Raw genomic sequence first — 13953 nt, forward strand, 5'->3', positions numbered from 1 at the left:
CTGTCTTTATGCATGTTGTCTAGAAATCTCCAGAGATTTAGAATTGCCTCTCGTCTGGTAATAAGCTATGTTTCCCAGCATGTGTGGGAAATGGAAGCTTTGTTTTTGAAGATGTGGAATATAGTGTAGAACAAAGAGGTTCTTAAAGCTCCCACCCTGAGCCAAACTAAGAAAGCAGATGTGAGCTCCTGGCCTAAATCTGGCTAGGAGGTACAACTTTACTAGGACCTTCAGAGATGCTTTAGGAACATGTCTGACAGCAGGTTTTTGTTCCCTTTTTCAAAAAGTGTTTTGTTATCAGAAGTTCCACAGAAGTTCCACTAATCTCATGCAGTCTTGTATTCAATGATGATATAAGATCTGTAAACGCCTGTAGCAGCATTACCACAGATTTGTTAGCTCATATTTATAAATTTGTAATTAATATTGTGAAAACAAAAAGAAAGGATAGCTCAGTTGGTTAGAGTGCGATGCTGATAATGCCAAGGTTGCAGGTTTGATCCCTGTATGGGACAACTGCATTTTCCTGCATTGCAGAGGATTAGACTAGATGATCCTAAGGGCCCCCTCCAATTTAATGATTCAGTGATTAAGAAAACACTGCAGTCCTTACCGTAAGGCCAAGGTATGGCATTGCTAATATGAAAGCACTGTTTCTCCAAACAAAGCATATCCACATACAGCACAAATACTAAAATGTCCTTTCAGTTTATTTTTGTTTCCTTGAACTGCCCACTTATTTCATTGTCCAAGTCCCTGTTGTTTCCCAACTACGCTGGGTTGTTCGGAGATCGTCACAGGGGATCAGCTACTTTCTACAGAAGCTCAAATACCATACAGCTAATGATTACTGATGAGAACAAACTCTGCAGATCAGAACACAAAGGTTTTACTACCAGCGGACTTTTGATTCTAGTCCTTCATGAGCACCTTGGAACAAATACTTCCTCCAAATTTACTTTGCAGATGAATTCAAGGTGTGGAGCAAATAGGTTAAGACAAATTAGAGAGAACCTGCCCTTCATGACAGGCTACTGTCTGATCTTTTTTTTTGCAAATGCCCTCCGTTATTCATACGCACTATTAATTGAACCCTGAACTTCTCCAGGTTAGTTCTTGCTCAGCTTTATGAAGACGTTACTCATTGGAAAGAGGGAATGAATGTAACAACGTACATCATATGAAATGATGTACTGTAGCTGGACTACAACATGACAACTTTTTTCCACCTTGTGCTTGATGCTAGAGAGCCTTAGATGCCAATAATCTACATATATATTTGGCCTAAATCATCAGGAAGAGCTGCCAGCAGTTGCCATTGCTTTGCATGCAGAAGGTCCCAGCTTCTGATATTTCCAGGTGGGACATTTCCAGACAGTGCGGGGAGTTGGACCAGATGACCCTTGGGGTCCCTTCCAAGTCTGCAATTCTATGATCCTGTGACTGAGGAAATCCTGCTGGAAAGCCTAGAAAGGAACCTGGGGCAGTGTAAACAGTACTGAGCTAGATGGACCAATGGCCTGACTCTGTATCTGGCAGCTTCCTAAAATATACACCAGAGTTACAACCAGCTCTTCCCGGGGAAAGGGAGGCTGCCCCATCAAAAGCAAGGTGCAACTAGGATTTACAACCCTCTGTTGCTGTAATAGATGTCTGCCTCCCACCAAGCCCCTGTGCTGCATTTTGAAGTGAGAGAGCAAATATTTAACATATATAGAACACCAATAATGCCTTAGGCACTGCCTCCGAGGGCTTACAGTCTTCAATAAATACGTACGGGGCAAGGAAATGTTAGTTTGGGACAGGCAAAATAAACTGGGCAGGGTTGGGGAGAGTTAGGGAAAAGTTAGTGAAGGTTTGTTCAGAAAAGGTGCTGCTAAAGATATGAATCTTGAGAAAAGCAGGAAACCACCAGATTAATAGTGCACAGGAAGCTACTTCACATGCATGAAAGCAATAAATCAGATGAGGCCTAAAGAATGGAGGAGATAATGGCTAATATGGGGTGATTAGGCAAGATGGTCAAGTCTGAGCCTGTAAGGCAGTGCAGGGAGACAGGTAATGAGATAATAAATAAATAAATAAATAAATAAATAACCACCATGAAAAGAAACAGAAACAGAATATGTAATCTGCACTCATTTAAAGAAAACGATTTGTCTGAGTTGCAAAGGTAGTCTTACTTTCACTCTCCATGCTGGCAGCAGAATGAAGTGTGCAGTTTGGGAAAGTAGCATTTGCTGTAAAATAAAAGAAATAGTTGTTAGTTTCTTGGAAAGTCAGTTCTTGCGTGGTCTTTTGAAAAAGGGACGAACATAATGTGCTGGTTTGGGTGAGAATGAACATAGCGTCCTGGTTCACTTTCACCTCCTCCCCCAATGTGGCCACGAGGAGGAGTTAGGAAGCTTTCCCTTCCGATAAACGTCCAATCAGAGTTAATGAAACTGGTTTGTTTTCACAAGTTAAGATGAACCACAGTTTGAGGTTCAGATGGCATGCTTTGCTAAACCGATTAAAGCAAAATATTAAAAAGGCTTTTGATATTCCTCTCACAGCTATGCTGGAGGAGAGGAAAGAGAAGAGAACATGAGGCTAGGGGAGGCTAGGCTCATTCTCGTAACATTAAACTGAGTTAGCATTATGTCTGAATAGCCAGTCGCTACACAGCGGACAAATCTCAAAGTCTTGGAGGCTTCCTAAATTTTTATTGGTTTAAAATGATTATATATGATTCTCTTATTATAACTTCAAAGCATGCATAAGGTTGCAACCCAATTCTTAAAAATACAGGAAGAAATTCGGGAGGGAGCTTTTAAAATTCACTTTGTGCTCTGTTTTTAAGCATGCTGCTACTAGGGTGATGTTTTCATCTTCCTGAGAATAATCTTGTTAGCCTATCAGGAATCATGGGTTAGGATGATGTCATACTATGTAGCCAATCAGTTAGTTGTGTGACAGCATCACTAAGCCAGTTAAGGCAGTGTGGTCAATGTTTCTTGGATCAACATTGCACTCATTCTGAATGGGCAAGCCTATCTATGGAGCAACATCTGAAAAACCATCAGATAATGAAATTTTCATCACTGTCAGATTGTGTGTGTGTGTGTGAAGTGTCCCTAGTTTGGCTCAGTTCTAAGCCTTCTCTTTTGATTACCCCCCGCCGCCGCCGCAATGGTAGTCTACAGTTTTTGATTGTTAGGATGGCATTCGACTAAGCTTTCCACATAGTGCAAAACTGAAATTATTGAACATAACTAAGCACTTTAGGCTTGAGGGAAGGGATGTAGCTCCGTGATAAGAGTATCTTCTTTGCATGCAAAAGGTCCCAGGTTCGAATCCCCGGCATCTCCAGATTAGGGCTCCCTGGAGAGCTGCTGCCATTCGGTGTAGACAATAGTGAACCAGATAGGCCAGTGATGTGACTCAGTAGAATGCAGTTTCTTATGTCAGTTAAGTCCATTAAGGGACTCTCTCTGAGTAAAACTTGGTTGAATACCACCACCCTTAGTGTAGGACCATCCATGCCAATAGGTTTGTATGTGTGATTCTAGGAGAATATGAAACAGGAGAAAATATGGCTTTAGCTATATCTGCTTTGAGTACAAAGTTCACCTGCCTTTTTGTATCCGAAGTTCCATGAAACCATGAGCCTGCTGCTTGGCGTGTGCTTTGTTGTGCTCCTTTTCAGCCTCTACCACGTAGCAACAGTAGTTCCCACTGTCCTTGAGAGTAAGGTTTGCCATGGTGACATAAAACGTCCCGTGGTGATCCGAGGAGAATTCCAAACCATGGTGGCTCACGCGCTGCCCGCTGTGCTTCTCTGATTCATGATGCAGCTCCTTTGCTGAGACATTGCGGACATGTTTTTTCTGGGAGCAGCTCTGGTCTCCCTGGTTGCTGAAGTACCAAAATTTGTAAATGGAATCATGATGGGATGCCAGAGACCCACTGAGCTTGCAAGTCAAGGTGACCTTCTGACCCTCAGGGCAGATATAGAGCGCGTAAGGAGTGGTGATTTTAAAGGTTGTTGACTGTGCTGCAGGAAGAAAGAAGAATGTTAGAGAAGCAAGTGAGAGATTCAACTTAGTATGTCAAGTACAGAGAGGCATTATTGTTTCCATTACACGAGAGAAAATGTGACTCACAAAGTTGCACTGAGTGCAACATTCTGGTAAATGAAGCAGGGGCTTCTGGTGCAAATGAAACTGTACGTTTATTAAAGTAAAAACAAATGATCACAGGATATTTTTATTGGTGGTCACCTTTATGTGCAACAGCACCAACAGACCTTTTCATTCAGGAGCCTATAACCTGATATATTTCTGATGCCACAAGCTGCTGTAAAGTTCACAGTTACATTTCACTGAAATCAATTAAACATGAGCCAAGAAGAGGAGGAGGAGGAGCTATGAGCCAGAGTGTTTTGTAGAGACTGGACCATTTCTACTTGAAGACGTTCAGAGCGTGAGTCTCTTAAGACATGCTTGCTGATATTTGTGTCTACCTTCACCCCCGTTCCTAAATAGAGCCACTTTCCTTTTAAAAAAAGGAACAGCTGTAGTTCTTGGCCTCACCTCACCCCTCAAGGCCAAATTGCTAAAAACTCATTTGGTTTTAGAAACAGTTAAGGCTCAGACTTCTTAAAGTAAAAACAAAAAAATTCATCTGGAGGGATCACCGCAGACAAATGTTTGCTATTGAGTAGTTCACAGAACCTTGATAAACTGCGGCTCTTAATGTGGAATTGATTTGGATTGTTTAGAAGGGTTGTCAGTTCCTGCAGGGATATAAAACAGCTGCATATTTCCATGTTAATTCATTTAAGTGTATGCATATTTAGGACTGCCTGTTGACTCATATTTTTGCTATCTGAGAGGCGGTGGGTGGATAAACAGCTACGGATCAGTTCAGTACTTGGGACAGCCAGCATAAAAGCTGCATTCAGCTCAGTTGCAATATTTGGATACATCTATCACCCCTAAGTGGTATATTGGTGCAATTTGCCTTAGAAATAGTTCAATGCAACATGCATACAGCACGGCTATCCATTTAGCACAGGGGTGAGGCTTGGGGAGGCCGGATCTGACCCTCCAGGCCTGTCTGTCTGAAACCCCCTCAAACACACCCATTTTCCTCAGGCCATACCCATAGCTATCCCTATTTGACACTTTCCTTAAGTGCTTTTGCCTGACTGGAATCTGAACTTTGATAATGTCTCTAGCTTGCTTCGATGGAGAAGAGAATAACAGGTGTTTGTTGTTGAAGTTGTTGGCATCCGTGTGTCTCAAGAGACTACTGTAACAAACATAAAATTTGCATCTATTGTTCTTCCCACTTTTGCCTCTCGCCTTGCCTGCCAGGAGAATGTGGTCGCAAAAAGGCAGTTGTGGTTGTTGGCTCTGAAAAAGCTTCCCTGCCCCGATTTAATGTGTTCCATCCCTTTTGTAACCACCAACTTTTAAAAAACTGCAGTATCCTTTTGTTTTGTTGTTAATCTATGTGGTTAAGTAACTTCTGGCTTTTAAAAATCTGAAGAGTCTGCTGGTATTAACAACAAAATATGTTTTCAATTAACTGCAGCAACATCCTGTTTTGGGGTTTTATGGCTAGCGCTTTAAGGTGTGTGCAGGTTGTTGTTAAGTTTCATATCTTGCCTCTCCCAGTGGCAGAGTAATTCTGCAGTTCACCAAGCACTTCCTGCTGCAGGAGGAAGCCCTGCAGCACTAAGTCATTGAAGAGGGTTGGGGGGGGGAATGGCACGAAGAGGCAAGCCTCTTCTTGCAGCCCCCCTCTCACCTTATGCTGGGTTTTTGTCTACAGTGGTACCTCGGGTTAAGAACTTAATTCGTTCTGGAGGTCTGTTCTTAACCTGAAACTGTTCTTAACCTGAGGTACCACTTTAGCTAATGGAGCCTCCCGCTACCACCGCTCGATTTCTGTTCTCATCCTGAGGTAAAGTTCTTAACCTGAGGTACTACTTCCGGGTTAGCCGGGTCTGTAACCTGAAGCGTCTGTAACCCAAGGTACCACTGTACTTCCTTCAAATCTTCCCAACACTGTAGAAGACTATTGGATAAATTTGAGGTAGCACCACAAAAAGGCACAAGACTTAATGGATTCCGCTCCCCCTTCAGCAATGTGATTGGATCCTTGGGTGCTTTATATTGAAATTTACAGTTGGAGAAGGTTGGGAGCAGTGCTGTTTTTCTAGAAAAAGTGGTGCCGGAGCTCACCATGAACTTCCCCCTTGTTCTCTTCAAATGGCAATGGTGCCCACCTGAGAGGTGCTGGAGCTGAGCCTCTGTGAGCTCCAGATGGGGGGAAAGACCCTGGCCGGGACAGATGAATTTCCTTAATTTGTAGAAAGCTCTTAAAAAAAAAATTCACTATTACAGATCTTGTACACTTAAAAAGAAGATTAAACTGCAATTTAATCTTTTAGGCTAATTTGGGGAGCAGTGAGTGATTGAGGAGAGAGGGTGAGGAACCCACTCCCGTGATGTCTTCTGTCAAACTTCACCCGCTGGCATGGACAGCAAGCAATGGAATAGTAATGAATATGCTGACTTTAAAAAGGGAGTGTGTGAACTTGATGATTAATTCATTGAACAATTAACCATAAATGAGGGTACAAAGGTCTTGGGTGAAACCATGCCTCCCTCCCACCATTTCTGACTTAATTGCGTTTAAATTCGCCGAATAATGCAACACAGATGATGCTAATGTTCCATGGATCTTTGGGACACAGTATGATTTTACTTCCTTGACTTAGGCTTAATTAAACCTAAATGTCAGAATATTTAAATGGCAGTGAGCAAGGCAAATGTCAAAATGCCTGTGTGACTATCAACCAAATATCTTACAACGAACACTTAACCTTTTTTTTTTTTTTTTTTTTTTTTTTGGTGTTGTCTAAATACAGCAACACTGTGTGGCACTGCATGATATGGTAGTGGTATCTCAGTTCAGGGTGACAGAAGAGGGGGGTGGGGAAGACACCCATGCATATAAGTTGATAACACTGTATAGCAGTGAGGGGGGGGGGATATTTGCACAGGTTATTGGAAACTCCTTTGCAGCCACAATTATTACTTCCCCTGTAACAGACGTCAGTAAACTAGTGGTGTCAGTTTTCACTTAGATGACACAGAAGACATAGTTTAAAATTTGGGGAGGGGGGAGGAATTGGGGAAAACATTGTGTGTAGTTTAGCATAAGTCCACTTTCCCCCCAAAATGGTTCATCTTCCTACAGCACCTTTCTCATAAACAAGAAAACACCTGCTTTCTTAAAGGATATTCTTGTTCCTCCTCCACCACCTGTAGTCAGTCAGCATTCTATGCCACTGAGCATACACAGACTTTGCTGAACTGTTCTTGGGAGCTTTTCGCCCACCTAAGTTGTTCCCCTTAAATATATGTTATATTTCTGCAAACCTTGGAACTCCCCCAGGCATGCCAATATCTTCCTCCCGGGTGTGGATGTGCTTCAAGTTCAGCACTTGGAAAATGACTTTGCCATTAGAAGAAGAAAAGTAGAAGAGTTTGGATTTGATATCCCGCTTTATCACTACCCGAAGGAGTCTCAAAGCAGCTAACATTCTCCTTTCCCTTCCTCCCCCACAACAAACACTCTGTGAGGTGAGTGGGGCTGAGAGACTTCAAAGAAGTGTGACTGGCCCAAGGTCACCCAGCAGCTGTATGTGAAGGAGCGGAGACCCGAACCCGGGTCCCCAGATTACGAATCTACCGCTCTTAAGCACTACACCACACTGGCTCTCTATCATTAATATATAGAATGAATGCTGCAGCTTCCTCTCTGTGTTCCAGGAAGATGCTGAGAATTCTCTGTTGGAATTTTCTGATATCTCTTAGAGAGCTCCGGCTCCCTGTCCAGAGCTATTGTTTGCGCACCCTCTAGGGAGAGGGAATAAATGCAGAACCCATTGCACAACTCTTAATGAAGTAGTTCCTTATGCTACACAGTGTAAACATGCCCTCGGTGAAGGGGCTTTTTTCCCTTTCCATGAACCGTAATAAGGAAGTCGCACAAGAAGGGCGTCGTCCCTGTATTTCAGCCAGCACTTTTAAGTGTCAGGATGCAAGGCGTGTCACTTCTAATGAAGTAGTCTTTCTTGCTAGGAAATAGAAAAGGCAGCAAACTGAATACAAAATCAGTTTAATGGGATTCCTGAAGCTGAGGCTCCAATACTTTGGCCACCTCATGAGAAGAGAAGACTCCCTGGAAAAGACCCTGATGTTGGGAAAGATGGAGGGCACAAGGCAAAGGGGATGACAGAGGACGAGATGGTTGGATGGTGTTCTCGAAGCTACCAGCATGAGTTTGACCAAACTGTGGGAGGCAGTGGAAGACAGGAGTGCCTGGCGTGCTCTGGTCCATGGGGTCATGAAGAGTCGGACATGACTAAACGACTAAACAACAACAAGAAGAAGATTCAAAATGCTTTCCACTGCTTTTCACATTTGGGATTTGAATAGAGCTTCGAATAGAGCTTCTCCAACTTTCTAAATAAGGGAGCTTATTCCATGAGTGGCTCAACAAGGCTACCCAGTGGCAAACAAAAAGGAAGTCCTTACTAGTACATGATGCTCTATGTACTAAGCATATTGGCAAGGCAGCTACGGCAATGGCTCACCTGTCTAAAAGGGTGTGGGAGAATGTGATGCTAACAACCAATAGCAATCAAGGTCTACCAGGCTTGTGTGTTGAGCATGCTATTTTATGGGTAACTTACAACCACCAGGAGTGACGCCTCAATACCTTCCACATGCACTGCATCAGGAAGATTTTGGGCATCACATGGCAGGACAGCGTCTCAAGCAAAGATGCACTTTCCCAAGCCCACATGTCCACACTCCTGTCTCAGCAAGGTCTATGCCGGCTTGGCCATGTCCACAGAATGGAAGAGGGCAGGCTCTCCAAGGACATGCTCTATGGGGTGCTGGCTTCAGGTACTAGGCCTGTTAGCAGACCACCTCTGTGTTACAAAGATAACAGCATGCAAGACGTGAAGGCTGGCAACATCAGCCCCGCTGTGTGGGAATCCCTTGCAGATGACCACAATGGCTGGAGGCAGTCAGTCAGGCCGTGAATGCATAGCAGAGTGACCCGAAAAGGAATGACCACTGCAAGGAGCGCAGAGAGAAGAAAAAGCCATGATGTATCTGCAGCAGCACAACCATATCTGCCCCAGCTGCAACAAAACATGTCTCTCCTGTATCTGCCTCTACAGCAACAGCAGACACTATAACTCTGACAGTTTGACTTCACCCGCAAAGGCACACTCCTCCATTGTCTCTTGAGATAGACAGATAATAACCAACAACAGGAAGGATGAGCTCGCATGTGAATATAAGAGGACCCCCTCACAATCCTTGCCTCTGGGAAGCCCGCATGTGGCAGGGCACAAGGTAGAAATGAATGGAACCACAACAGTTCCAAATCCATTCCATCAGCATACATATTTTACAGGGGAAATCCATAAAAATCGGAGAGCAAATACAAATGTGGGTGGAGGGGGGTAGGGGTTAATGTAAGCACAAAGGCAGTTAGGGGGGCTGCAGCGCTGCTGCCTGAGTGTTTTAATTTCTCTTTGTCTGTTTCCCTTTGGCAAAGCTCTAGAATGCATCCAGCTGCTCACAGCAACCACTTCCCAGGACAGTGTGGGGACAGGGACCGTGGCAAAGCTTAGAGATCTTTGAAATATCAAGTGGCATAGAAATGCTCATAAATAAATAATATTGGGGCTGCCTGTGCAACTGGTCCAGGGATGCTAATCCATCCTTGCTGTTGATGCACCCATGCAGTCCCAACTTCATTACCACCTTGCCTCATCGCCATCCTGACGTCAAGCTGACGTCAGGAAGGGGGGGGGGTTCTATGGCTCTGCCCCATAGTGCCAGCCACTCCTGCTACTAACTTAAGACTGTAGGAAGTCTGGGCTGGCCATACCACCAGGCAGCTGATTCTGGGTATCATGAAAGCGCAGCAAGTTAAGTTGTTAAATTTATTATTATGATATATTTTAACAAAATTTCTATACTACTTGATTGCAAAAAAAACCCCACAACACAACATAAAAGAACCTCTAAGCTTTTACAAAAGTATAAAACAAAACATTAAAATTCCTGTTATATATCTATATATCATCTATTTATATATATATATATATGTTAAAAACAGGTATTAAAAAACTTTCAAGAGAAGATGGTTCAAATGAACTAAAAAAGTTTCAAAGGACATGTAGCTTCTACCTCACTGGATAGGCTTGCCTAAACAAAAAGGTGCCAAAAAGGAGTCAATAGGCAGAGAGTTCCAAAGTGTAAGTAGTATTATGTGTTACCTAGAACAGGTGCCCATTGTGAAGATCAAAACAGTCAAGTGGGCATATATGGATCAAGGCAACCAACCCCACAGGTAAACTGGTCCCTAGATGTTAAAGGCTTTGCATACAAGTAGTAACAGTTTGAACTTGGCCCGGTCCTTGAACTGTTGTGGCATTTTTACTGCCAAGGAGGGAAAGGTGGTTATGGTATTTTCTGCCTCAGATGCCACAAGAACTCAACTGGTCTTAAGCACCGGGGGAGGGGAGCATTTGATGCTCCCACCTTAGGAAAAATATTGATCTGACACTGTTAAGTAGTTTTCTCATCCTTCTTACACAGTTCTCATCATCATGCTCTTTCTCAACCTCTTGGAAAATTTGACAATCAGATACATAAGTGCTTGGGGGAAGCGGCTGTTTTGTTTGCATTTTAAACAAATATTCAGAGCTATATAATGTTATTTGTTATCTCTTGGTTAGATGCCTTTAACGCAAAGTTCCTTCAGCCTCATAAAAACTCTTGAGAAGCAGAATATTGATATTTACATTTATACATGCAGAATTGAAAGACAGTTATTTGCTCAACACCACCAAGTGAATTCACAGCTAAGCAAAGATGTAACCTTGCACAGATGCAAACCCATTGCTGTCTGTCAGACTGTGCTAGCTAACTTGCTGACTATTTCGACAGCTTGTCCAAAGGAGAGGAGCAATTGTAAACCGAAATAATCTCGTTATTCCCTTGCTGTTCCTCTCCCTTAAAACATGATTTGCAAGGCATCAGTGACTTTAATATTTTTTCAGTGATCTCAGCTGAGCCCCAGTTACCAGGAAAAAAACAATCCTGTTTCCTCCGCGTTCAGCAAAAAGCCCTTTAGGCATCATGTATGACATAGCGGCCTTGCAGTAAAGTTACCTGAGGGATATAAAAAAAACCCAGCTGAAGGCCTGAAAGTTGGTCTGTAGCCAACTCTGGACTTCAAACCCCATACATGCAAATATGTACACAGCTGGGTTGTTGTTTTTTACTGGGCAGCTCTAGAGCCAGAAAGGCACAGCCAAGCAGGTAAGGATAGAGGTGTGGGGGTATTCCAAAGGCTTCCAACTCATACAAGCGGATTGGCACAGGCATCCCTGTGGGCCACCAAGATGCTCTTTTTGGAACATCCCTCACCTGTTGACAAACTTCATTCACCACCAGCCTGGGAACAACTGCATCCTGCAAATACTTCAGAGTCACCAGCCCTGCTTTTAGCCCGCTCAGCCTGCGTTTGGGGATGGATGGAGGTGGGATAAGCCAACGATGCCCACCCACTCACCTGCCCTGGCTGGAAGAAGCACAGCGAGGAAGGGGGGGGCAAGGAAAGGGGAGGAAGGTTGCTTCAACAAGGTATTGAAACTCCATTTGGTTTCCTCCCACCCCACCCCTCCTGCCACCCAACCCAACCCACCCCACATTAGCAGCAACCTTCCTCGCTGCTTTTTCAAGCGCCTCTCTCCAGCCAGGTAGCCTCCCAGGGAAGGGTGCAGAGCGGGGGGGTGGGGTGGGGGAGGCTCCATCCCCGTTGGGAATCCTTGTCCCTCAGGCCAGCCCAGTGGGAATGCAAATGCGCGGGTCTTGGCGCAGACCCAGCTGCGCCCTCCAAGGCTCCCCGCCTGCCCTTACCTCGAGGGAGAGCCAAGGCAAGCGTCAGCAGGAGCAGCGGCGGCGGGACTCGCCGCTTCCTTGCCTCCTGGTCCATGCCGCGCGAGGTGAAAGAATAGTAAATAATAAATCCCTTTTCCGCTCGCCGCTCCCCTCTGGGTGGGTCTCTCTCCAGCGGCTGGCGCCCGGAGCTGGGCAGTCCCGAAGCAGAGCCGAGAGGGAGTTGCAAAACTCACAGGAAATTTCAGCAGCCCAGATGCGCAAACCCAGCGCGCGGGGGGGGGGGGGGGTGCGCGCGCTTTGGACCGGGCGGGCAGCGCGAACGAAGGGCGCCCCCTGGAGGCCGAGAGAGAATGCGGGTATGCTTCGCGCATGTGACGCATCGATTTGACAGGTTGGCAGATTATCCCGTCTGTAGCGTGCAAACTTCGTCAGACCATCCTCCCGCCCCCGCCAGTTATTTGTTTGTTTAACAGGATTTATATACCACTTAATTATCAAAGCCTCTAACCTTTTTTTTTTCCCTTTCAGAAGAAAAGTAGGTTGCAAAGAGTTGTTTGATGCAGACAGGTTTTGCTCTTAGGGTACCAGAGAATTTGCAGTTGAGCACACTGCCTCTTGCTAGAATTGGGGCTGGTGGGGAAGCCTTAAGGGAGGGGGAGGGATTGAAAGTTAACGATGTAGAAAGACGGTGTAGCTCAGAGGTAGAACACACCTGGACAGATGCTGCCTCAGTATTCAAGCCACCACCACTTCCAATTATTGGCTCTTGGGCAGGAATGAGGTAGACCAGAAAGCCCCTGCCAGCCAGAGTAGGGAATATTGAGGCTAGATGGACTTGTTAAAAGGCAGTGTTGCACCAAACATTTGAAACCAATACTTGAAAAAATCGCCAGGTGCTTGTCAATCATCCCAGTGCTTTTTCTCTCGGCATCTGGTACTTTGGGAGCTGAAAGTAGATTTGCTTATTACTACACAAGTTGTGCACAAGTGTGTGTGCTTGTGTGGTGGTGAGGAAGTGATTTTAGGAGACACGTGGTATTTATTTTATTTGACTCGTGAGTCAAGTGGATATGTTAATCAGCTTAAGCTCCAATGGTTTATGCAGTGCTTGGCTTTCTCTCTCTCTCCCTTTCTCTCAACTGTGCTTTTAAAAGATGCTCTTTGATTCTGACATAGCAATATTAAAGTAACCAGATAAAATAGTAAGAGATGGCGCTGCTTTGAAGACAAGAGAAGAAAGATCAAAAAGAGTACAAAGGGAAAGGAGATGTCATGCTCACACGTGAAAACCGAGCAGGGAAAGTTGCAAGAGGCACTTAGCAAAGATGTCTTTTGCGTGATCAGAGAGCGCTTCAACCACAAGATGTTGCATAATTGCTCGGCTGTGTACCATGTTGTTACATGATTTCCTGGAGCTTTGTCTAGGAGATGTTGCAGAAACAGTGTGTGGCCAATTAAACTGATTGGGCTGGTTGGTCTTATCTGAAAGGCAGTGCTGCTTACAGTAGGCTTTGAGGCCACTTGTTCAATCTACTCAACAGACAGGTACAATTTGAAGAATGCAGCAAACCTTTGATGTATTGAATCAGCCCTTGCTTCTGATAAGAAAGGAGGAAAAGGGAGTTGATTTGCATGAGCAGACCATCCTGCTGAAACAGTTTCTGAAATCTAGCCTGAAAGGGAGCTCATGTTCCATTAATGACGTCTTGTCAGGGTATTCAGTTTGAATTTGTTAAGAGCAGCAGCGCTGAAGGTGCTTAACACTTCCTCTGATCTAAATCTTCTCTCCAAGCTGCTATTAGCCCCACAAGGGACAATGATAAATACTTGGCCCATGTATTATTATTATTTTACCACAGCAGCTGGGGGGAGGGCGCATTTGGATTGGGGACTAGTTAAACATTCCCTTCCCATGCACAGCTGCTCTGATCAAATTCAGAGTTTCTTACACTTGTTTAAA

The 13953-nt window shown here is 44.5% G+C and overlaps 2 protein-coding genes across 3 annotated transcripts in view; one reads left to right on the forward strand and one right to left on the reverse strand.

Moving 5' to 3' along the window:
• VSIR (V-set immunoregulatory receptor) overlaps positions 1-12252 on the reverse strand; it is a 28783-nt gene extending 16531 nt beyond the window's left edge. Inside the window, exons 1-3 of the mRNA XM_028729539.2 lie at positions 12012-12252; positions 3617-4036; positions 2184-2240 (exon numbers count right to left, since the gene is read on the reverse strand). Coding sequence (XP_028585372.2) covers positions 2184-2240; positions 3617-4036; positions 12012-12087 — 553 coding nt within the window. The 5' untranslated portion in view covers positions 12088-12252. The remainder of the gene's footprint in view (positions 1-2183; positions 2241-3616; positions 4037-12011) is intronic.
• Positions 1-13953, forward strand: part of CDH23 (cadherin related 23) — a 375943-nt gene that overhangs the window by 303355 nt on the left and 58635 nt on the right. The window lies entirely within an intron of this gene.

This window comes from Podarcis muralis, chromosome 6 (genome assembly GCF_964188315.1).
Source record: "Podarcis muralis chromosome 6, rPodMur119.hap1.1, whole genome shotgun sequence".
NCBI lineage: Eukaryota > Metazoa > Chordata > Lepidosauria > Squamata > Lacertidae > Podarcis > Podarcis muralis.